Below are 25,010 nucleotides of genomic sequence, written 5' to 3' on the forward strand. Positions count from 1 at the left end.
CGGTTGTTGCCAAAAAGCAAAACCCAGTTATTCCATCAAGACTCTGCTCCTTCTCTGGCCTCCACACATCCTTTCCAAAAGCCTCCTCGCCCTACCTGTGAGCGAATCCTTTCACCTGGTCTAGACGAGGAGCCCTTTACTTGAACAAACGCCGCCGCGCTGGCTGGGCGCCAGGTTCTCCCCGGAGGCCCTCCAATCCTCCCGCCCCGCTCCCCTGCGGTCCTCGCTGGCCCCGCCAGGTTCCGGAGCACCTGGGCGCCGAGAAGCCAGGCCCAGCGTGGAGGGAACGAGCGGCGGCCGGCCGGGCCTGCCGCGCCACACCCACCGGCGGCCACCGTCTGCCTATCCGCCCCGGGCCCCTGGTCCCCTAGAAGCCCCTCGGACCTGCCCTCACCAGCGGCGCCCCCACCCCTGCCCCACGCCTGGTTACCGCCCTTCTGGGCGCGGGCCCCACGCACCGCCGCTCGCGCATCCGAGACCCGCAGTAGTCGTCTCGTTCCCGGCCGGGCGCTCTGCTCCGTCCGCTTGCTCAGCCTCGCCCGCAACCCCGCCACTCCCGCCGCCACCTCACCCGGGCCGCCGCGGCCAGGGTTTCCGGGCGCTCACGTGACACGCGGATGCCCGCGGCATGCTGGGAGTTGTAGTCCGACCGCGCCTCTTTACCTGCGGGCCGCAGGGTAGGGGGAGGAGGGAGGAGCGGAGAAAGTTGACTTCCGGCCGCCATGCAACTCCTGGGTGAACCCGGCGGGTCTGAGGGAGAAGTCGGGGGCGGAGGGACGGCCCTCGGCCAGGACTGTTAGAAAGAGAGGCAGGGACGGAGAGAGAAGTTACAATCTGGGAAGAAATGATGTATAGATCATCTGTTTTCAAAAAACTTTATTCTGTGTTTTGTTTTGAGACACACACTGTGTGCCACTGACCTGCCATGAGAGCGTAAGATTTAGATTTTTTTTTTTTTAATAAATGCAGTTGCTGATAAAGACAGGGCTACTAGTCTGTCGGTATCATTCACTGTTTCACTGTTGTACATTGCATCTCCAGTCACTCAAACAATAAGTGAATGTTAAGATCCTGGCAGTCAGTCAGTTCAGTCGCTCAGTCCTGTCAGAGGCTTTGCGACCCCACGGACTGCAGCACGCCAGGCCTCCCTGTCCCTCACCAACTCCCGGAGCTTGCTCAAACTCATGTCCACCAAGTCGGTGATGCCATCCAACCATCTCATCCTCTGTCGTCCCCTTCTCCTCCTGCCTTCAATCTTTCCCAGCATCAGGGTCTTTACTAGTGAGTCAGTTCTTCGCATCAGGTGGCCAAATATTGGAGCTTCAGCTCCAGCAACAGTCCTTCGAATGAATAGTCAAGGCGGCGACTCAAGCAAAAATTAAAGGCCGTATAACACACAACATCAAACAAGGGTGTTCTGCCCTCCTGGGCTCTCTTTCAACAGCAAGGGAAATTTTTTTTTTTTCCAAGTCTTCCAACTCAGAAAACCACTCCACAAAGATAGCACATCAGAAAACTTTTATTATTGAATACGCTTTGAACTGGAGAAGGCAATGGCAACCCACTCCAGTACTCTGGTTTCAAAGAGTCGGACATGACTGAGCGACTTCACTTTCAATTTTCACTTTCATGCATTGGAGAAGGCAATGGCAACCCACTCCAGTGTTCTTGCCTGGAGAATCCCAGGGACAGGGGAGCCTGGTGGACTGCCATCTATGGGGTCGCACAGAGTCGGACACGACTGAAGCGACTTAGCAGCAGCAGCAGCAAACTTTGAGCCAGACTGCAATGCACATCACAGGCTATGTGCTAAGAGGTCGCAAAGGCAGAAAGGACCCTCCCATTACATAGCCAAGCAGACTCTACCCTCAACATACAAGTTCTCAGATAATCACTAACTCAAGTGAGAGTGAAACAGGAGGGAAGGGGGCAGGGCACACCCTTCAAAAGAATGACGTAGCCCAAGGACACGATATGAACTGATTAGAACCAAGTAGGTCCAAGATAGCAGAGGAGTTGACTTCCATTAAACCTTGAGCCTCTGTATATGCTCACTGTAACACATCAGCACGCTAAATGACACACACACACACACAGGTGCCCTGAGTTTGAGCAAACTCCAGGAGACAGTGAAAGAGAGGCAGCCTGGCAAACTGAAATCCATGAGGCTGCAAAGAGTCAGACATGGACACGACTTAGTGACTAAACAACAGCAATAGACTTTGAGCCTTAGTAACACATCAGCACACGAAATGATGACACCCACAGGCGCCATGACAGTTCTAAGGCCAACCTTAAAGACCAAAAAGTGAGTGGTGGTCCAATTCATGGAAAGCCCTGCCCATTCCCCTGAAGCAGTTGGAATAATCCTCCCACTCATTATCCTTTGAAATTACTCAGCCCATTAAAAACTAACCAAACGACATTTCAGGGCCTCTCACCTTCTAAAATGGCCCACACTCTGTGGAGTGTTTCTCTCTAAATAAATCCTCCCCTTACCTATCACTTTGTCTCACTGAATTCTTTCTGCAATGAGACATCAAGAATCTGACCTTTATTAAGTCCTGAGACCAGGTATGTGTTGTTGTTGTTCAGTCGCTGTTGTGTCCAACTCTTTGCAACCCCATGAACTGCAACATGCCATGCTTAAGTCATGTCCACTGAGTCAGTAATGCCATTCAACCATCTCATTTTCTGTCACCCTCCTGCCCTCAATTTTCCCCAGCATCAGGGACTTTTCCAATGAGTCAGCTCTTCACAGCAGATGGCCAAAGTATTGGAGCTTCAGCTTCAGCATCAGTCCTTCCAGTGAATATTCAGGGTTGATTTCCTTTAGGATTGACTGGCTTGATCTCCTTGCTCTCCAGTTCACCAGCAGACACTCAGTCATGTCCAACTCTTCGTGACCCCATGGACTGCAGCACGCCAGGCCTCCCTGTCTATCATCAACTCCCAGAGCTTGCTCAAACTCACGTCCACTGAGTTAGCGATGCCATCCAACCATCTCATCCTCTGTCATCCCCTTCTCCTCCCACCTTCAATGTTTCCCAGCATCAGGGTCTTTTCCAGTGAGTCACTTCTTCACATAAGGTAACCAAAGTATTGGAGCTTCAGCTCCAGCATCAGTCCTTCCAATGAATATTCAGGTTGATTTCCTGGTTTGTTCTCCTTGCAGTCCAAGAGACTCTCAAGAGTCTTCTCCAACACTATAGTTCAAAAGCATCAATTCTTCAGCGCTCAGCTTTCTTTATGGTCCAACTCTCATATCCATACATGACTACTTGAAAAACCATAACTTTGACTAGATGGACTTTTGTCAGCAAAGTGATGTCTCTGCTTTTTAATACACTGTTTAGGCTTGTCATAACTTTTCTTCCAAGGTGCAAGCATCTTTTAGTTTCATGACTGCAGTCACCATCCACAGTGATTTTGGAACCCAAGAAAATAAAATCTGCCACTGTCTCCACTTTCCCCCATCTATTTGCCATGAAGTGATGGGAATGGATGCCATGATTTTAGTTTTCTGAGTTAAAAAACCATGGGTTCAAATCCCAATCTCAGTTATACAGCTTCAAGAGGACTCAACAGGACTTTATGTCATACGAAGTTCTCCTAACTTCGTCACAGTCATTGGGAAGATCATCTGTACTGGCTTATCCAGAGAAGAAACAAACTTGTCACACCTTTAAGACAGGAGATGGTTTTGCAAACTGGAGCAAGGCTCCCACAGAAAACTTAGGACCCTTCCTCCCATAGGAACTGGGAGTTAGGGCTGATATCTCCCTGGATGTTTGTATTCAAAAGATAGCTCCCAGGTCCTGGAGGAAACTTTTCAGAGTTGTGAGGCTGGCAGAGATTGTTTAGCCATTATACAGATGTACGTATATTTGACTGACCTGAGTTCAATTGCTGGGTTGGGAAGATCCCCTGGAGAAGGGAATAGCAACCCACTCCAGTATTCTGGCCTGGAGAATTCCATGGACAGAGGAGGCTGGCAGGCTACAGTCCATGGGGTTGCAAAGAGTCAGACAGGACTGTGTGACTTTCATTTTCACATATATTTGAAAAGGACACAGAAAGAAATTTTGAAAGAAAAAGGAGGAGGTCCTCTTCTCTTATTTTCTACAAGGAGAATTGTCTCTTATTTTTCCATTTGTAACTGCCTTTACACAATGCAGAGGTAGTTTTCTCTACAGTCACCAGAGGGTGTGGCTAGAGAAATGTGATACCATGGTGAGCAACAATAAATCCACCAGATGTTTCACATTTACTGTAAACAACAAATTTTGTATGATTATTCAACCTTGAAAAGGAAAGATATTGTGACACATGTTACAATGTGGATGAGCCCTGGAAACGTTATGCTAAATGAAATAAGCCAGACACAAAAGGACAGATACTGTGTGATTCTACTTGTGTGAAGTACCTAGAGTAATCACATTCACTGAGACAGAAAGTAGAATAGTGGTTACCAAGGGCTGTGGGGAGGGAGTAAGGAGTTGTTGTTTAATGGATATAGGTTCAAGTTGGAGATGATGAAAACATTCTGGAGATGGATGGTGGTAATGGCTGCACAACAATGTAACTATATTTAATTCCATTGGACAACACACTTAAAAACAGTTAAAATGGTAAAATGTATACATCGTGAAATATATGTGTGTGTATACACAGATATGGGGCTTCCCAGGTGGCACTAGTGGTAAAGAACCCTCCTGCCAATGCAAGAGATGCAAGAGATGTGGGTTCGATCCCTGGGTCGGGAAGGTTCCCTGGAGGAGGGGCACAGCAACCCACTCCAGTATTCTTTTTTTTTTTAATAGATCTGAAAACCATTTTTAAAATTTTATTTATTTATTTATTTATTTGGTTGTGCCAGGTCTTAGTTGTGGCATGTGGGATCTAGTTCCCTGACCAGGGATCAAACCCGGACCCCCTGCATTGGGAGCTTGGAGTCTTAACCACTGGACCACCAGGGAAGTCCCCCACTCCAGTATTCTGGTCTGGAGGATCCTCATAAACAGAGAATCCTGTTGGACTACAGTCCAAAGGATCACAAAGAGTTGGACACAGCTGAAGCGACTTACCACGCATGCATATGTGTGTGTGTGTGTGTGTGTGTGTGTGTGTGTGTATAAAATAAGTATATAACCTGTGTCACCACCACCCATGTCAAAATGCATCTCCCCCGTAACCCAAGCTCAGCTCTTTGCACTTATAGTCAACACTGGTGAACAGGGTTGGGGTAGGGAAAAGCAGCATTTCTCCTTATGTCCATAACCATCCAGGCATTTTACCATTTGATTTCTCCTTCTAGACACCCTCCCAAGTGGGAAGTCTGAGTCAGCTGGGTTTTGTTGTTGTTATTTGCCCTTATCAGTAATCATTACCAGAAGAAGAAAACATTTGTACACCTAACCTCATTGACACATCTCACGGGTTCTATTTCCTGCCCCTGCCCATACATTTGTCATGGATCTTGACTCATATTTCATTTTCAAGCCCCGTATACATGACCATGGCTTTCAAAACACGATCTGCAGCAGGAATATTTGGCAGTGTTTTTTGTTTGTTTTCTTGCTCTACCCGCCAACATTGGGTTTATCCTCCCTGAGAGGTTCCTGAGGATACGTGTGTACTCACTCGCTCAGTCATGTCTGACTCTTTGTGACCCCATGTACCATAGCTCTCTAGGCTCCTCTGTCTGTGGGATTTTTTTCAGGCAAGAATGCTGGAGTGGGTTGCCATTTCCTCCTCCAGGGGGTCTTCCCGACCCAGGGATCAAATCCGAGTCTGCTGTGTCTCCTGCATTGGCAGGTGGATTCTTTACGACTGTGCTACCTGGGAAGCCCTCCTGGGAATATAAGAAGGGCGGACTGATTCACATTATTGTTGTACAGCAGAAACTAACAACATTGTAAAGCAATTATACTCTAATCAAAATTTTTTGTTTAAATTTAAAAAAAGAGAGGTTCCTACAAGTGATGTGTAAATGGAATTTCGGATAAGATAAATCATCATTTACAGTTTCTCTAAAGAAATGCTGTTGTGTGGTGAATAAACTGTCCTCCATCTCAGTGCTGGGCCTCTACACACAGTAAGAAGTACATCTTACATCCCCCCCAGCACACACCTCCCTGTTCACAACTGACACAAACAGTTCATGAAAACAGGAATGCATTCTGAATGTTTTCCTCATCTCTTCTGTAAAAATGCTGGTTACGACCCACTGAAATTGACTTCATGACTCATAACGAGTCTCAGCCCACAGTTTGAAAACACTACACAAGTTTCATATTTTATCAATCCAGATGTTTTTGTTTTGCATGTGGTGCTTATAGCTTAACTGCCTACTCGGCACATTCTACGTAGTGGAGATGAGCTAGGAGAAGCTCAAGCTAGGAGAAGCAGAGACTCTTCCAGACTCTGTGGGGGGAAAGTCAAAAAGGAAAATTCAACTCAGCTTGATGCTTCCATGGCCACCATCGGGGACTGATGGATACCAGGTCTTCCTAGAAATTTATCTTTGTCTTGGGGTAGATTTTGAGGGGGGAAGGAAACATTTTTTTCAGCTTTGAAAGAAAGAAAAGTCGTGTCTGACTCTTGAGACCTACGGACTGTAGCCTGGCTGGCTCCCCTGTCCATGGGATTTTCCAAGCAAGAATACTGGAAAGGGTTGCCATTTCCTTCTCCAGGGGATCTTCCCAATTTAGTGTTTTAATCTTCTCTTTGGATCCCCTCCTTTCGCTCAGTGACTCCTCAGCAAAGGTTATTCAAGCCCACAAAACAATTAAATGACTCAAAACCCAGATCTGTAGCCCCCTTTAACTTGTCCTTCAGCTAGCCAGCCTCACGCCAGGCAAACAGGTGACACCAGGAAAAAATGGGGGTTGGGGCCGCCCAAGAGAAGGCCAGCGGAAAAAAAGAAACAGGGTGGCTCAGTAGGTGTTGGCTGATAAAAGCTGGCTAGTTCTTTTCGTTCGGGCTTTGATGGACGACATGGGATGCTTCACGCTCAGAAGAAACTTGACTTAGCATGGCGGGTGTGGCTAGGACCTCACCCCGCGCTTTGTACCCAGTTGCAGCTCCTCCGGATGGCGGGGGAGGGGGAGGCGGAGGGAGGGTTTACATTTTCCTTTCGCTTTCTCGAGCCACTAAACCTGACACCTGGGGACAGAACTACAGTTCCCACCACACCTCGAGGCCGGAGGAAGAAGGGGCACGGAGGGCCAAAGGGAAAACCAGGAGAAAGAGCAAACACCTGCTGGCAGACGTGAGCAACAGGTAAGCAAGAGGTGTAGGTTGCAGGATGGAGGGTTTTGGAGGGGGGTGGACATGGCTCATTTCTCCTTGCACGGTGGCGTGTGAAGGGGGCTTTTGCGGAAACCCTGAGGACTTACTGGGGGAGGCGGCCGGGGTCGAGGGGAAGAAGTAAGATTTCAGCGCACATGACAGTGGTTAGACACCGGAAGTAGAATGGCTTTCTTTATTTGAAAAGTCAGAGGGGGAAAAAGTGGTTTGGCTGTTTCTCTTGTTTGCTGGATCATGCAGCCACAGTAGCTTCAGAGACATCCAAGAGAGGTGTGGGATCCTCCTTCATTCATTTAAAGCTTAGGGTTTTTAAGTACAGATTTTAATTCATGTGATGATACAGACTTGTCATGTTCTATGATTTATCAGAAGACCAGAAAATAAAACTGGGAGAAATGAAGAAGGATGTCATAGACAGGGATAATTTGGAGCACATCAAATTTAGTTATCAAATGGGATAAGCTTTCATGTAGTTTTATGAGACATTGGACGAGGAGACGCAACACAACTGAAGAATAGTCAAAGGGTCTGGGATATCTGCTTCAAGGGGAACTGCTTGCTGCTCCAAAAGTCTGCTGGGCTGTCGTGTGGAGTAAGAATCCTGGTGTAGCACGAGGGTCCACGGGTAAAAACCTCAGGGACGTAGATTTCAACCCTATGTAAGAGCTCTGTTCATATAAAATTGATTTTTGTCAGGAGGTAGTGAGCTCCTTGTGATCTAAGAAGTTGAAGTGTAGGTGGATATTTAAGCAGAGATGCTGAGGGTGAGAATAAAGTTTCAGGTGATTGACTGTGCTGGTCGATGCTTCCCAAACCTGGCTGCTTATCAAAATCACTTGGGAGTGTGTGCATGTTTTTACATCTATTTAGCAGATCTAAGATGGGCTGTGGAAAATATATATGTATATATATTTAAAAAATTTTTCTTTTATTATTTATTTACTTTTGGTTGTGCTGGGTCTTTGTTGCTGCATGCAGGCCTTCTTTAGTTGCAGTAAGTGGGGGCTATTTTCTAGTTGCGGCGCTCGGGCTTTTCATTGCAGTGGCTTCTCTTGTTGTGGAGCACGGGCTCTAGGCACACGGGCTTCAGTAGTTACGGCACATGAGCTTAGTTGCTCAAGGTATGTGGGATCCTCTAGGACCAGAGATCAAATTTGTGTCTCCGGTGTCGGCAGGCAGATTCTTTACCACTGAGCCACAGGGAGGTCCCTGTATATTTAATTATTTAATTACCTTCCCAGGTAATTCTGATAGTCAGTTGGGGAGACACTGTTGTAAGAAACTTTTTTTTCCAGCCTGTGGCAGAATATGGCACAAAGATTCGAACCACTGGGTTTTTTTTGTTTGTTTGTTTTGTTTGGCCACGCTGCACAGCTTGTGGGATTCTGGTTCCCAGAACAAGGATGGAACCCAAGGCCCTGGGCAGTGAAAGTGCAAAGTCCTGACCACTGGACCGCCAGGGAATTCCCCACAGTTTTCATTTTGAGTATTTTCAAAATCATAATTTCCCACACAAGAAAAGCCTTTCTGAAACTGACTTCTCTGTCAAGCGTCCTTGGTGTTTGTTGCTGGTTGCCTGGCCATTCAGGCTTCTAGCAGTTTGTCTTCCTCCCGTGTGACACAGAGATAGGCTGACAGCTAGGCCCATCTTCCACAACTGATGTTGTTCAGCTGCTCAGTCGTGTCCAACTCTTTACGACCCACGGACTGCAGCAAGGGTCTGCAGTGTTCTTCACTGTCTCCCAGAGTTTGCTCAAACTCATGTCCATTGAGTCGGTGATGCCATCCAACCGTCTCATCCTCTGTCGCCCCCTTCTCCTCCTGCCCTCAATCTTTCCCAGCATCAGGGTCTTTTCCCATTTGCATCAGGTGACCAAAGTATTGGAGCTTCAGCTTCAGCATCGGTCTTTCCGATGAATATTCAGAGTTGATTTCCTTCAGGAATCAGTCAATCCACCTGATAAGTGGCAGGTAAAACACACCTGCCGAGCCAGACCACAAGGTGTGTGGGATCTTAGTTCCCAGACCAGGGATCAAACCCTCGCCCCCTGCAGTGGAAGCACTGAAAGAGCAGAGTCTTAACCACTGGACCACCAGGGAAGTCCCAGTCAATGTTACCATCTGAGAGTGGGCCCAGACCGTAGAACCCCTTCATTCCAAGGTCACTTCTAAAGTAGTATCAACTCACCTAGGACAGGTGGGGTTTGTGGAGGCAGCTCCCTCTTACCTGACCAGTAATTAATGGCCTTCTCCTCCCACAAGGATGTCCGTGCTAGGAAAGTAGTTACCTCCCTCTGTCTTGTACCATCTGAATCCTGAGTGCCAAGAATAGTTCCTGGCCACCAGTAGCTGTTCATTAAAGATAGGCTGAATTCCTTCTTTTCTTCCTTGATCCTAGGTGGCAAGAGCCATGCACTTCTCCAGCTCAGCCAGGGCAGTGGATGAGAACTTTGACTATTTGTTCAAGATTATCCTCGTCGGGGATTCCAATGTGGGCAAGACGTGTGTCGTGCAGCATTTCAAGTCTGGGGTCTACACGGAGGCACAGCAGAACACGATTGGGGTGGACTTCACTGTGCGTGCCCTGGAGATTGACGGCAAGAAAGTGAAGGTCAGAGGGGCACAGGGGTGGAGCCGCCTCTTTAACCCACAGACCCTAACCCGGAAACACAGGCCTGAGGAATAAAAGATGTAAATATAAATATGAAATCATAAAAATACCAGGAAAAACACACATGGGAGTATTTATTTTTCTTACTGAGGAAGGGGAAAATCAGGCTTGAAATTAAGAACCCACAAGCCATAAAGGAAAATATTGCTCCATCTAACTCTTATATCTAAAGGTCAAATTTATACTCTTCTGTATAATCATATAAAGGTCAAATTTCTACACAATCAGAAATACCATAAACAAAGTCAAAAGCTGAATGACAAACTGGAAAGAAACATTTGCAAATATGGAACTCACAGAAGGCTAATTTCTTTGACATGAAAAGAGCTCTGATAAGGGAATTCCCTGGCAGCCCAGTGGTTAGGACTCCGTGCTTCCACTGTAGGGGGCATGGGCTTAGTCCCTGGTCAGGGAACTGGGATCCTGCATGCCACGCAGCAAAGCTCTGATAAATATCAAAGAAAAGACCAACAACCAAACACAAAAAGTAGGCAATTCACAGATTTGACAAACCTACTACTTCATAATTTTTATGCAAACTGGCTCATACATTTATGTGAAGAAGTAAAGGTACCCACTGTCACTTATAATTAAAGCAATGAAATTAACAGTGAGATACCTTTTACCCATTTGATTAAAAAGGATCAAAAAGTGTTGGTGATGATGTAATAAATGGATTTTGCTTGGGATCCTTATTAAACACAATAGTAGAAAGACATTTTGGAACCAATTAGGAAAATTTAACATGGTCTGAATATTAGATCACACTAAGGAGTTATTGAAAAGTTTATTAGCAGTGATAATGGTGTTATGGTTATGAAAGACAATGCCTGTTTATTAAGGAAATATGTAAGTAGGCAGGAAATGACACAAAGTCTGGGATTCTCTTTAAAATTATATTTCAAATAAATCAACAGAAAGGGCTCCATGCAGCAAGAGTGGCAAAATCTTGATAATTATATGGTTATGTCAGGGTTCACTGTTATATTCTCTCTAGTTTTATATATGTTTGAAAACTTTCTTTAAAAAATAAACTTTATAAATAATGTGAGAGTATGAAAAAAACAGGTACTGGGGCTCCCCTGGTGGCACAGTGGAAAAGAATCTGCCTGCCAATGCAGGAGACGTGGGTTCAATCCCTGGTCCCGGAGGATCCCATATGCCGCAGAGCAACAAAGTCGGTGTGCCATAATTATTGAGCCTGTGCTCTAGAGCCCGGGAACCACAACTACCGAAGCCCAAGTGCCCTAGAGCCCATGCTTTGGAACAAGAGAAGCCACTCAAGGAGAAACCCAAACATGGCAACTAGAGAGTAGCCCCACTCACCACAACTAGAGAAAACCTGCGCAGCAGTGAAGACCCCACATGGCTAAAAATAAATAAATAAATGAAATTAAGTTTTTCTCAAAGCTAAAAGAAAACACAAATACCCTCAAACACTGTTGGAGGGAATCTAAACTGGTGCCACAGCCTGGGTTGTTAATTTGGAAGGTAGTATTATGAAGACAAGGGCTTCCCTGGTGACTCAGTGGTAAAGAATCTGCCTGCCAATGCAGGAGATGCAAGAAACTTGGGTTTGATCCTTGGGTCAGGAAGATTCTCCAGAGGAGGAAATGGAAACCGACTCCAGTATTCTTGCCTGGGAAATCCCATGGACAGAGGAGCTGTCTGGCTACAGTCCATGGGGTCACAGAGTTGTACATGACTAAACAATTATGGGCACACTTCTAAACATGGACGGCTGAGTGGTCCTTCAGTTCAGCCAATGCTCTCTCCTTTACTAGGGTCAAAAGATAAACCTCAAAATCTAGATAAGGAGATGTGTGTGCTGGAAAGGCAAAGAACACCATACCCTAGGACCCTGGATCCACCTCTCAGGCTGAAGGGTCCCTTAGGTGATGACTCTCAACCTGCAAACACATCCAGATGACTCTGGGGAGCCTCTGAAAAAAAGCAGACTCTTGGCCCCACCCCAGACCTCGTGAGTCTGGATCTCTAGAAGTGAGACCCAGGAAACAACTAAGGTGAGCATCAGACATGGGAATTCCTCATGCAGACCCCCTTGCCCGACCTTCTGCAGATGCAGGTGTGGGACACCGCTGGCCAGGAGCGTTTTCGGACCATCACCCAGAGCTACTACCGCAGTGCCCACGCGGCCATCATCGCCTACGACCTCACACGGCGGTCCACGTTCGAGTCTGTTCCTCACTGGATTCACGAGATAGAGAAATACGGAGCAGCGAACTTGGTCATCATGCTGATTGGTATGTGGAATTCAAGACATTTCTCTTTCCTTTACGCCCCCATGCTCAGCTTTTTCTGGGTTTCCAATGAAAGTGGAACAGGAAGTCATAAAAGCATACGTGGAGGCTAGGACCTCAGAAAACGTCTGGGCCAGAAAAATCTGATCAGGTTCACTTGAGCATGATAGTGGGGGTGGTGTGAATTTGTTAAGAATACAGATTCCTTGGCGGTCCAGTGGTTGAGACTCTGCACTCCCAATGCAGGGCACACTCACTGACTCCCTGGTTGGGGAACTAGATGCCACATGTTGCACAGTGAGGCCTAAAAAAAAAAAAAAGAATATAGACTCCAAGACTCCACCCTAGAGTTTCTCATTGCAAAAACCCAAGACATATAGATGAAGGCACACCCTGGCTAATTCAACACACATATTTGCAGACTATACAGGAAATACTCTGTAGAGTGAGTTTCACAGCTTCAGATGGCTCTTAATTCCCAAGGGAGCCACTCAGATGACTATGACTGACAACACTCTTGAATGACTTCTCACACCTGCTAAGATCCTAAACAAATCTTAATAGCAAGTTAACATCAAAATTAACATCAACTTCAACTACACTAAGTGAACTCACAACTTTAAATAGGTGCAGTCCCATTGTATATTCCGGAGAAGGCAGTGGCACCCCACTCCAGTACTCTTGCCTGGAAAATCCCATGGACGGAGGAGCCTGGTAGGCTACAGTCCATGGGGTCGCTAAGAGTTGGACACGACTGAGCAACTTCACTTTCACTTTTCCCTTTCATGCACTGGAGAAGGAAATGGCACCCCACTCCAATATTCTTGCCTGGAGAATCCCAGGGACGGCGGAGCCTGGTGGGCTGCCGTCTATGGGGTTGCACAGAGTCGTACACGACTGAAGCAACTTAGCAGCTTAGCAGCATTGTATATTCGGAGAAGGCGATGGCACCCCACTCCAGTACTCTTGCCTGGAGAATCCCATGGACAGAGGAGCCTGGTGGGCTGCCGTCTATGGGGTTGCACAGAGTCAGACATGACTGAAGCGACTTAGCAGCAACAGCAGCATTATGCATTCAGAAATGGGTAACTTCCCAGGTGGCGCAGTGGTAAAGAATCGGCCTACCAACGCAGGAGATGCAAGACATGTGGGTTCGATCCCTGAATCAAGAAGATCCCCTGGTGTAGGAAATGACAATCCACTCCAGTATTCTTGCCTGGGAAATCCCATGGACAGGGGAGCCTGGTGGGCTACAGTCCATGGGGTTGCAACAAGTCGGACATGACTGAGCACAACATACTCTCAGTTCCCTACAGTATTAGCTTTGCAATCAGCGCACCACCCCTCCTGGGGACACTACTGTCTGCCAGGTGGCTGCTTAATTTTGGCAACCTGATTTAGTTCTCGCTACTCAAAGTGTGGTCTGCAGACCAGCAACATCATCATCACCGGGTTTTTGTTTGTTGTATTAAGACTTATTTTTTCAGAACAGTTTAAAGTTCTTAGCAAAACTGAGAGGAAGATACAGAGATTTCCCATATAGCCCCTGTACCCACACATTCATGTGCTGTGCTAGTCACTCAGTCGTGTCTGACTCTTGACTCTTTGTGACCCCATGGGCTGTAGTCCGCCAGGCTCCTCTGTCCATGGGTATTCTCCAGGTAAGAATACTGGAGTGGGTTGCCATGCCCTCCTCCAGGGGATCTTCCCAATCCAGGGATCGAACCGAGGTCTCCTGCACTGCAGACAGATTCTTCACCATCAGAGCCACCAGGGAAGCCCCATGAATACTGGAGTGGGTAGCCTATCCCTTCTCCAGGGGATCTTCCCAACTCAGGAAACGAACCGGGGTCTCCTGCATTGCAGGAGGATTCTTTACCAGCTGAGCTACCAGGGAAGCCCCCACACCAAATCAACGTCCCCTAACAGTGTGGTACATTTGTTACAAAGAATGACCCTACATGGACACATCATAATCATCTAAAGTCCATAGTTTAAATTATGAATCATTCTTGGTGTTGTGCTTTCTATGGATTTGGACAAGTGTATGATGACAAGTATTTATCATGAAGATATCACAGAGTATATTTTCACTTCTGTAAAAATCCACAGCATCTGCATCACTTTGGGGTTTGTTAGAAATGCCCTATCTCAGGCCTCACCCCAGACCTACTAGATCTGAATCTACCCTAGAGAGATCCTTGTGCAAATTAAAGTTTGCAGAGCACAGGTCTAGACAGCTGCTGTGGGACTGGGAAAGAGCTACCCATTGACAAGCATATCCTAGCTCTGTGCTAAGTTACCATCTGAACCTTAGTGTCCTCACCTATAACATTTGATCAATATTCACTGGGGTTGTAAAGATTTAGTGAGAAAAAGTATATGGATTGCTTGACAGTGCTTGGCACATTGTAAGTGTGTCATAAAGGGTGGGATTTGCTTCTAGAGTTATGTTTGAGGGAACAGCTCATCTGTGTTTTATAAATAATTGAGGGGGGCTTATGGTGAAGGTACAAGTCCCTGGGACCTAGGAAAAGTAAGCAACCAAGCTCACTGAGAGCGGGAGCCACAGCGGAGCCAGGCCACCCTCCACAAGCAGGAAGCTGGGGACACTCCTCTCAGGGTGAGCTCTAAGAACCAGCCTCCTCCACTGTGTGCACTCAGCTGTGTCCGACTCTTTACAACCCCATGGACTGCAGGCCACCAGGCTCCTCTGTCCAGGGAATTCTTCAGGCAAGAATACTGGAGCGGGTTGCCATTTCCTACTCCAAGGGATCTTTCCGACCCAGGGATCAAACCCATGTCTCCTGTCTTGGCAGGGGGATTCTTTACCACTGAGCCACCTGGGAAGCCTTCTCCACTACTGTGCATCTATCTCCTCTCTCAGAACTGCTTCTTACACGTGGGGTGGTGTGGGCTGGCCACTCTCTCTCACTCTGAGCCCTCCCTCTTGGATTCCTCCAGGCATCATCCCCAGACCGATCCTGCCACAAAATCCCTCGTTCTCTCATACACTCTAGCTCACATTCCTCAGAAAGGAAACCCCATTGTCCCATTCCTTCTTTTCACATCAAAGCCAGGCCCAGGTTGCTGGCCAGCCTCTAGGCAGGTGGATCTGGGGTAAGGTGCTCACCCTGGACCTTCACTGATGGGACACATCATTGGCACACTCAGTCCATTTATTATTATCATCCAGACTCCAGAAAGGGCTTGTTATTCTAGAACCACTCTTCCCCTGTCTTTGCTGCTTTAAGTCATAGTCTAGCTTTGGCCACCTGATGCAAAGGGCCAACTCATTGGAAAAGACCCTGATGCTGGGAAATATTGAGGGCAGGAGGAGAAGGGGATGACAGAGAATGAGATGGTTGGATGGCATCGTCGACTCAATGGATGTGAGTCTGAGTAAACTCTGGGAGATAGTGAAGGACAGGGGAGCCTGGCGTGCTGTGGTCCATGGGGTCGCAGAGAGTCTGACATGACTGACTGACAGAACCACCACCAGCCCCTGTTGTATGCACAGCCTTGAGGAGAATGCTGCTTCGTAACTCATTCTGCTTCTTGTAACTTAAGAATCAAACTCACTCCCAGAGCCTCAACAGGGCTCATCCGTTCCTGCTGCGTCAGATCAAAAGCCCCCGAATCCACAACCACCCAAAGAAAACGGGCCTCAAATTTAGTCCCCTCCTTTTTTCAGAGGGGCTGTGTCTTTCCCCACATGCCTGAGACCAGGAAAGAGCGATTAGTGAGGCCAGGTGGCCTCCACACAGAGGACCACTTGTCTCTTTGGGGAAGAGTATCTCTTCTCTCTTTTTACTTCTCAGCCAAAGGTCCCCTTTGGGACCAGAAACTTTTTTGATTTGACTTCTGATATACTGGACACTTCTAAAGGCACTTCTTCTGTGTTTATACAAATAAACACTGATCCCCCCCACACACACACACACAAAAGACCTAGATTTCTTCCTCAATAACCACTTCTTCGAAGTACCAGGGAGGACACGGGCCGAGGTTTCGGACGCCTTTCATGATAGTTGCTCCTGAGGTGTGAGAATCAGGAGGGTTGATAGGAAGAGGTAGTGTCAGGTGACATTTACTAAACTCCACTCTGAATCCACTCCTGAGTCCCTTCATTTAACCCTCACAACCACCCTAAGAAGCAGAGACCACCATCCTCGTTTCCCAGCTGAGGAAAGCGAGGCCTCTGGAGGTTGAATATGGCGCTAAGTAACTGGGTCAAGGTACTTAATGACAGGCGAGGCAGGGTTTGAACCAGAGCCTCCATGGGGTCAGTTCCTTTCCAAACACTTTCCAGCAGTTGATCAGGCTGTCACCCAAGGCCCCCTGAAGCTCTGGTTGAAGCAGTGTCTCATCCATTCTAGTGCCTGAACTTCGCAGTCAAACAGATTTGGGTTCAAATCTCCCTCTCTGTCTTGCCTGTCTGAACTTGGGTTCATCCCTTTCTCTGAATTTTGACTTCCTCATCTATAAAGCTAACACCTGCTTCAAAGGTATGGTTGAATTGAAAGGATTAAACAAAGGAACACATAAAGCACTTACCACAGTGCTGAGACCTCAAAAAAGCAAGAGTTCCAGAAAAACATCTATTTCTGCTTTATTGACTATGCCAAAGCCTTCGACTGTGTGGATCAGAATAAACTGTGGAAAATTCTGAAAGAGATGGGAATACCAGACCACCTGACCTGTCTCTTGAGAAGTCTGTATGCAGATCAGGAAGCAACAGTTAGAACTGGACATGGAACAACAGACTGGTTCCAAATAGGAAAAGGAGTACGTCAAGGCTGTATATTGTCACCCTACTTATTTAACTTATATGCAGAGTACATCATGAGAAACGCTGGGCTGGAGGAAGCACAAGCTGGAATCAAGATTGCTGGGAGAAATATCAATAACCTCAGATATGCAGATGACACCACCCTTATGGCAGAAAGTGAAGAAGAACTAAAGAGCCTCTTGATGAAAGTGAAAGAGGAGAGTGAAAAAGTTGGCTTAAAGCTCAACATTCAGAAAACTAAGATCATGACATCCGGTCCCATCACTTCATGGCAAATAGATGGGGAAACAGCGGAAACAGTGGCTGACTTTATTTTTTTGGGCTTCAAAATCACTGCAGATGGTGACTGCAGCCATGAAATTCAAAGACGCTTACTCCTTGGAAGGAAAGTTATGACCAACCTAGACAGCATATTAAAAAGCAGAGACATCACTTTGTCAACAAAGGTCCGTCTAGTCGAGGCTATGGTTTTTCCAGTGGTCATGTATGGATGTGAGACTTGGACTATAAAGAAAGCTGAGCACTGAAGAACTGATGCTTTTGAGCTGTGGTGTTGGAAAAGACTCTTGAGAGTTCCTTGGACTGCAAGGAGATCCAACCAGTCCATCCTAAGGGAGATCAGTCCTGGGTGTTCATTGGAAGGACTGATGTTGAAGCTGAAACTCCAATACTTTGGCCACCTGATGCGAAGAGCTGACTCATTGGAAAAGACCCTGATGCTGGGAAAGAATGAGGGCAGGAGAAGAAGGGGACGACAGAGGATGAGATGGTTGGATGGCATCACCGACTCAATCGACGTGGTTTTGGGTAGACTCCCGGAGTTGGTGATGGACAGGGAAGCGACCCTGATGCTGGGAAAGAATGAGGGCAGGAGAAGAAGGGGACGACAGAGGATGAGATGGTTGGATGGCATCACCGACTCAATCGACGTGGTTTTGGGTAGACTCCCGGAGTTGGTGATGGACAGGGAAGCCTGGCGTGCTGCGGTTGCAAAGAGTCGGACACGACAGAGCGACTGAACTGAACTGAATTGAGACCTCAACCCAGGGAAACTGTCCTGCCCTGCTGAATGAGAGGCTCCGAGGATTCCCCCCCCCCCCCCCCCGCCATGACAGAGCTGAGCAGGCAGGGAAGGAAATGCCACCAACGGCAGCTCACAGGGAAGGAAGCTAAGGTGCAAATCCCATGCATCTCACCGAGGGGAACCACGCAGTTCTAATCTCACTAGAGGTTTCCCCTGGAAGGTGGACTGGACCCTTTAAATTCGCAGGCTTCCCGGGATATCTTGGAGCAGAAGAACCTCGAAAGCTGCCCTGCAAAGCCGTCCTGCCTGGGCAGTCCCCTTCTGCACCGCCCTCGCCTCCCTTGCTGGCCCCGCCCCTTAGGCCCCACCCTCCTGCCTAGCCCCCTACGGCCCCGCCCTCCTGGCTCCGCCCCTCTGGCCCCGCCCTCCACCCCTCCTCCCTCCTCTGCAGAAACAGGTGGGGCAGAGGAGGGCAACAGATGCCAAGATGTGGCGGGATTTCCGGGAATCTCACAACTGTTTCTTGGTCATTTACTCCCTCGTGTGTCTGTTGTAACAACCGTCTCTGCCCTCACTTCTTAACTGGTTCCAGAAACGCCCCCAGAGATGATCTCGAATTGTCCCCGGCGTTCCCGTTTGTGACGCATCCAACCCCGAGGGTTGACACGAGGGGTCTTGCCGTTGTTTTCTGTCAGTGGCCTCCTCGCCTTAATCTGGGGTAGTCAGCAGTGTCGTTCCCTCACAGAAGTGTCCCTGCCTTTCCACCATAGCTTCCATTCCATCTCCACGGCTCTTCAAATGAGTCTTTCTCTCTCAAAAGTTTACCCCAGGCCCTCGAAGCCACTCACCACTAGTCAAAGAGACGGTTGTGCGTTAGCTGTCGTGTTCCTTCAGCTCCAGCCCGTCACAGGGAGGCCAGCTCCTCTGTCTCCGTTTAAAACCCTTGGCGTCCTACCTCATCGCGAATTCCTGAACATGATTCATAAGACGCCCTGCTCTCCCCCTGGAGGCTCCTGCTTCATATCTTTTTCTCCTTCCCCTCTTCTCTGTTTCTCTAACTTCTTAACTCTTCTTACTCCCTCAGTGTAATGGTTTAGGAGCCCTGGTGGCTTAGAGGGTAAAGCACCTGCCTGAAACGCAGGAGATAGGGGTTCGATCCCTGAGTCGGGAAGATCCCCTGGAGATGGCAACCCATTCTAGCACTCTTGCCTGGAAAATCAATGGATGGAGGAGTCTGGTAGGCTACATTCCATGGGGTCACAAAGAGTCGGACACGACTGAGAGACTTCACTTTCACTTTCTTCCTTTCCTAGGTTAGGCGGATGTTCTGTCTCCTAACTTTCTTTGGCATCTGCTAAACTAAAATGTTCTTTTTAAAGTCCACCTTTTAAAAAACCAGAGGAAGTTACTCCCCGGAATATCTGCTTCTCTCTCACTCCCAGGAAACAAGTGTGACCTGTGGGAAAAACGCCACGTTCTCTTTGAGGATGCCTGCATCCTGGCTGAGAAATACGGCCTCCTGGCTGTTCTGGAGACATCTGCCAAGGAGTCCAAGAACATCGACGAGGTCTTCGTGCTGATGGCCAGGGAGCTGATGGCCCGCCACAGCCTGCCCTTGTACGGGGAGGGCGCCCCGGGCGGCCTCCCCCTGGAGTCCACTCCCGTCCTCATGGCCCCGGCTCCCAGGGAGAAGAATCAGTGCACTTGCTGAGGAGGTTCCCCAGGCAGGTCGCACCCGGCAGAGGCCACCTCTGAAACCAAGGGCAGCTGCTGGCCTCGAGTCTGCTGAGTAAACAGACTTGCCTCTGGTCCTCCTCCTTCCTGCCTGGGGTGGGGGGTCGGAGGGCGCCCTTTTGCCTCAGTTCACACCAGAGGAGGGAATGCTGATTCTGACAACAGAGGACACCCCTGTTTCTCTTGACTCTTCCTAGGATGTGAGGCCCAGGGGTGGCAGGACAAGATTTGTTCTTTTTTTTCCCCTTTTGTTCATCTTTCCCTTTTCTGTCTCCCCAACATTCTGGCTGTTTTCTACTGAACTTTGCCTCTTGCTTGGAGAAGTGAGTAGTGAAGGAAAGAAGAGAGGATTATCAAGAGGGAAGAGGATGTTTGGAACATTCTAGAGTGGTTTAAAACAGTGTGGGCACAGGAGGGTGGGGGAAAAGCCTGCCATGATGACCAGATGTTGTTAACTTTTGCTTCCTGACATTCACACTTCGAGTCTTAGTTTGGGGAGCAAAGCCTTTTGAACTGAAGACCATAAATACTGTCTTGCCAAATGGTCAGGAGCCATGTGATGGAGAGAGAATTGGATTTCACTTTATCCTAGTTGGGCTGATTGGACCAGACTCCTAGGATGTGGGAGATGCACACAATTTCTTTCTAAAACACCCTGCGGGATCAAAAATTAGTTCTGCGGGATCAAAAACTAGTTCTGAATTGAGATTAAATTGGCTCATAGGCATGTATCAAACCAATACTAACCTCACTGTGTGGCTGGGGCAAGCCATGTACCCTGTGGAACCTGTAAGTCATAAACCTCATTTTTTCAAAGCTCCCCAGGGGTTGTTGCTGAGGGTGTCTTGCAATCCTAATAAGAACTACAAGGGCTAGTCCAGCCACAAAACTAGCTCTAAAAGGGGAAATGTCTATGGGGGGCTCTCCAGGGTGCAGGTGAGGGTCCCCAGGCATTTCAAGCCTTAGCATCACTATCCATAGGCTGAGACCAGCTCTAAACAAACAGCCACTAGCCACGTATGACGACTAAACAAACACTTAAAATGTGGTGAATTTGAGATGAGCTGAATGTAAAATGTATACCAGATTTTTCTAAATTTTTAGTTAATTTATTTTTAATTGGAAGGTAATTGCTTTACAATATTGTATTGGTTTCTGCCATACATCAACATGAATTGGCCATAGGTATATGTCCCTGCCCTCTTGAACTTTTCTCCCACTTCTCACCCCATATATACCAGATTTTGAAGACTTAGTATAAAAAAAAAATGTAAACTATCTTCCTAATGATTTTTATATTGATTATATGTTAAAATGATAGTTTAGATTTTCTAGGTTAAATAAAATATATATTAACATTTCAGCCGTTTCTTTTTACTTTTTTTTAATGTGACAACTAGAAATCTTAAATTACATGTGCAGCTCACACCATCTAGCTGTTGGACTGTATAACAGAGCAACACTTCTCTAAGTGGGGTTCCCCAACCACACCTTTGAGAGTGTCCAGGGGATGTCTGTCTCCAATTCCTGACACCCAAGGCTGACCCACTGAATCAGAATCTTTTCAGAAACCCATACTTCACCAAGCTTGCCAGGTGATTCTCCCCACACTAAATCTTGAGAACTACTACTATACAAAGGGTAGGTGAGTGTGGGAGTGAGCCGACAGAGAATTAGTTACGTCTTAGTTCACATCAATATGTATTTATTGTGGAAACAAAACAACCTACCTTTTGGAAACAGGAAGGAAATCTATTATAAGCCAGAAGGAACAAATGCATCAAAGCAGATTAACCTTTTTAACATACATATTCTCCTTCTAAAGAAAGGGCTGGACTTCCCTGGTGGTCTGGTGGTTAAAGATCTGCCTGTCAATGCAGGGGACACGGGTTCAGTCTCTGGTATGGGAGGATTCCACATGGCTCAGGAATCCTGAGGCCACAACTACTGAGGCCACACGGCAGTACTCCACAACCAGAAAACCCACCACAACCAGAAAACCCACCACAATGGAAGCCCACACAACACAACTAGAGGAAGCCTGTACACAGCAACAAAGACCCACTGCAGCCGAAAATAAATTTTAAAAAGGAAAGAAAGGGTTATGTGAAGCAAGAGTTCACAAGACAGATTTAGCAATATACCTATACCAAACCACTGAGCAATTTTCAGAAAAGGCAGTGAGCAGGCAGTCATTAACAAGGGGAAGGAAAATTGAGTGGATCAGGGGAAAGTGGGCAGAGAAGAAAGAGGCTGAGCAGGCTATGAGGTGAAGAGCTCACACCAATCCTCCTTCATTTATCTGTACATCAGTCTTAACCAACACTCGAAAACCTCATCAGCTTCTAGGATGATGCACTCTGCGGGTTATCTGGAATTAAATACTCCTACCAACAGGTTTATATATGTGAGAACAAGTTCATCTGAACACCAGCAACCTGTAATTAGCCAGTGTGGGCTCTGTTGAAATGACGGTGCTGGGACAAAAGGGTTGGAAATGGAGCAGCTTTCCTGGCTGAGGGCACACAGAGGCCTGCTCTGAAAACTTCAGTTCAGTCCAGTCGCTCAGTCGTGTCCAACTCTTTGCGACCCCATGGACTGCAGCATGCCAGGCTTCCCTGTCCATCACCAACTCCCGGAGCTTACTCAAACTTATGTCTATTGAGTTGGTGATGCTATCCAACCATCTCATCCTCTGTCATCCCCTTCTCCTCCTGCCTTCAATCTTTCCCAGCATCAGGGTCTTTTCAAATGAGTCAGTTTTTTGCATCAGGTGGCCAAAGTATTGGAGCTCCAGCTTCAGCATCAGTCCTTCCAATGAACACCCAGGACTGATCTCCTTTAGGATGGACTGGTTGGATCTCCTTGCAGTCCAAGGGACTCTCAAGAGTCTTCTCCAACACCACAGTTCAAAAGTATCAGTTCTTCGGTGTTCAGCTCTCTTTATAGTCCAACTCTCACATCCATACATGACTACTGGAAAAACCATAGCTTGATTAGATGGACCTCTGTTGGCAAAGTCATGTCTCTGCTTTTTAATATGTTGTCTAGGTTGGTCATAGCTTTTCTTCCAAGGAGCAAGCATCTTTTAATTTCACGGCTGCAGTCACCATCGGCAGTGATTTTGGAGCCCCCAAAATTAAAGTCTGCCACTGTTTCCATTGTTTCCCCATCTATTTGCCAAGAAGTGATGGGACCGGATGCCATGATCTTAGTTTTCTGAATATTGAGCTTTAAGCCAACTTTTTCACTCTCCTCTTTCACTTTCATCAAGAGGCTCTTTAGTTCTTCTTTGCTTCCTGCCATAAGGGTGGTGTCATCTGCATATCTGAGGTTATTGATATTTCTCCCGGCAAACTTGATTCCAGCTCGTGCTTCATCCAGCCCAGCATTCCTCATGATGTACTCTGCATATAAGTTAAATAAGCAGGGTGACAATATACAGACTTGATGTACTCCTTCCCCGATTTGAACCAGTCTGTTGTTCCATGTCCAGTTCTAACTGTTGCTTCTTGACCTGTATACAGATTTCTCAGGAGGCAGATAAGGTGGTCTGGTATTCCCATCTCTTGAAGAATTTTCCACAGTTTGTTGTGATCCACATTGTCAAAGGCTTTGGCGTAGTCAATAAAGCAGAAGTAGATGTTTTTCTGGAACTCTCTTGCTTTTTCGATGATCCAACGGATGTTGGCAATTTGATCTCTGGTTCCTCTGCCTTTTCTAAATCCAGCTTGAACATCTGGAAGTTCACGGTTCACATACTGAAGCCTGGCTTGGAGGACTTTGAGCATTACTTTGCTAGCTGTGTGAGATGAGTGCAATTGTGAGGTAGTTTGAACATTCTTTGGCATTGCCTTTGTTTGGAAAGAGGTGCAGGCTTTTCTGAAGCTCAGCACAGGCTCGCAGGGCACTAGAAGCTCACCCAGATGGGTTCTGCTTTAGAGCTATGTGGGGGGAGGCTCTGTGTTGACTGACTGCTGGCGCTTTTTCCACTTCCCCAAAACTGTATGGTTGTTAACAAGTGAGTTATATGAAATTAAGTTCCAAAGGGACATTTTGAAAGAACAAAGAGATTATGAATGCCTCTATCTCATCTCCCAGTGTCAAATACGTTTCCTTCTATAAGAACATTTTTCAGTTAATATTTCATTGTTGGGGGACTTCCCTGGTGGTCCAGTGGCTAAGACTCTGGTCTCCCAAAGCAGGCGGCCCAGGTTTGACTCCTGGTCTGGGAATTAGATCCCTCCTGCCACAAGTAAGACCTGGCGCATCCAAATAAATAAACAAAAATTAAAAAAAAAAATTCACTGTTGGGACTTCCCTGACAGTCCAGTGGTTAAGACTCCATGCTTCTACTGCAGGGGGCACAGGCTCGACTCCTGGTGGGGGAACTAAGGTCCCACACGCTGCAGGGCATGGCCAAAATTTTTCAAAAACCAATAAAAATAAAATTAATTTTAAAAAATTTATTGTTCATAGATTATTCCTAAATCTCTTCCCCACTCTATTACTAAAAAGGTCTACTAGTAATAGAGCCAGGTAATAGTAATAGTAACAGTAATAGTACTACTATGGTAATAATAATGGCAAACACATTACTATGCAATTACTGTGTGCCTGACACTGTACCAAACTTTTTGCTTTTTTTTTTTTGGCAGCTCAGCTTGTACGATCTTAGTTCCCCAACCAGGGATGGAACCCTGAACCCCCTGCAGGGGAAGCAGAGTCCTAAACTCTGGACTACCAGGGAAGTCCCCAAGGATTTTATTTATACTTTGTTGTTTTTTACTGTATAAGTCATGTCTGGCTCTTTTGCAACCCTATGGACTCTAGCCTGCCAGTCTTCTCTGTCCATGGGATTTCCTAGGCAAGAATACTGGGATGGGTAGCCATTTCCTTCTCCGGGGGGTCTTCCCAACCCAGGAATCGAACCCACGTCTCCTGCTTGGCAGTTGGATTCTTTACCACTGAGCTGCCAAGGAAGCCATAACTCAGTGTATCCTATCAGCTATCTTTTGAAGTAGGTATTATTTGTAATTCCTATTTTAAAAATGAAGCCATGAGACATGGAGAGATTAAAGTCACACAGCTAGTAAGTGGCAGAGCCAGGATTCAAACCCAAACCATCTGGCTCCAGAGACCCACTCAACAATTATGCTATATGCTTTCTCAGACAATGATCAGTATTGGATTTGGGCTCTATCACATTAACCCCTC

At 47.0% G+C, this 25,010-nt stretch overlaps 2 protein-coding genes across 9 annotated transcripts in view; one reads left to right on the forward strand and one right to left on the reverse strand.

The window, feature by feature from the left end:
- The window catches only part of SLC37A3 (solute carrier family 37 member 3), a 103,322-nt gene extending 84,037 nt beyond the window's left edge, over nucleotides 1-19,285 (reverse strand). For 6 of the 8 annotated variants that reach the window (XM_081534288.1, XM_081534293.1, XM_081534289.1 and 3 more), the window contains exon 1: nucleotides 459-583. The gene's annotated coding sequence lies outside the window, so the exon portion shown is untranslated. Of the gene's footprint in view, nucleotides 1-458; nucleotides 584-9,538; nucleotides 9,896-18,231; nucleotides 18,418-18,907 lie in introns of those variants that run through there. The other 2 variants (XM_081534287.1, XM_081534290.1) reach the window with 2 other exon arrangements.
- On the forward strand, nucleotides 6,369-21,156 carry RAB19 (RAB19, member RAS oncogene family). The gene is made up of 5 exons (XM_081534295.1): nucleotides 6,369-6,506; nucleotides 7,152-7,284; nucleotides 9,710-9,922; nucleotides 12,063-12,246; nucleotides 19,502-21,156. Exons 3-5 carry the CDS (start codon nucleotides 9,722-9,724, stop codon nucleotides 19,768-19,770), a joined length of 654 nt encoding a protein of 217 aa, XP_081390421.1. The 5' UTR covers nucleotides 6,369-6,506; nucleotides 7,152-7,284; nucleotides 9,710-9,721; the 3' UTR covers nucleotides 19,771-21,156.
- The last annotated feature ends 3,854 nt before the right edge of the window (nucleotides 21,157-25,010 follow it).

Source organism: Giraffa tippelskirchi, chromosome 10, assembly GCF_054371585.1.
Source record: "Giraffa tippelskirchi isolate mGirTip1 chromosome 10, T2T-mGirTip1v1.2.pri, whole genome shotgun sequence".
In the NCBI taxonomy this organism is placed as follows: Eukaryota; Metazoa; Chordata; class Mammalia; order Artiodactyla; family Giraffidae; genus Giraffa; species Giraffa tippelskirchi.

What these genes read in the sequence shown, in the direction of transcription:
- RAB19 (XM_081534295.1), top strand. Translation starts at nt 9,722, where the DNA reads ATGCACTTCTCCAGCTCAGCCAGGGCAGTGGATGAGAACTTTGACTAT. An exon ending in TTGACGGCAAGAAAGTGAAG is followed by an intron (nt 9,923 to 12,062) that starts GTCAGAGGGGCA and finishes GACCTTCTGCAG; the next exon opens with ATGCAGGTGTGGGACACCGC. An exon ending in CTTGGTCATCATGCTGATTG is followed by an intron (nt 12,247 to 19,501) that starts GTATGTGGAATT and finishes TCTCACTCCCAG; the next exon opens with GAAACAAGTGTGACCTGTGG.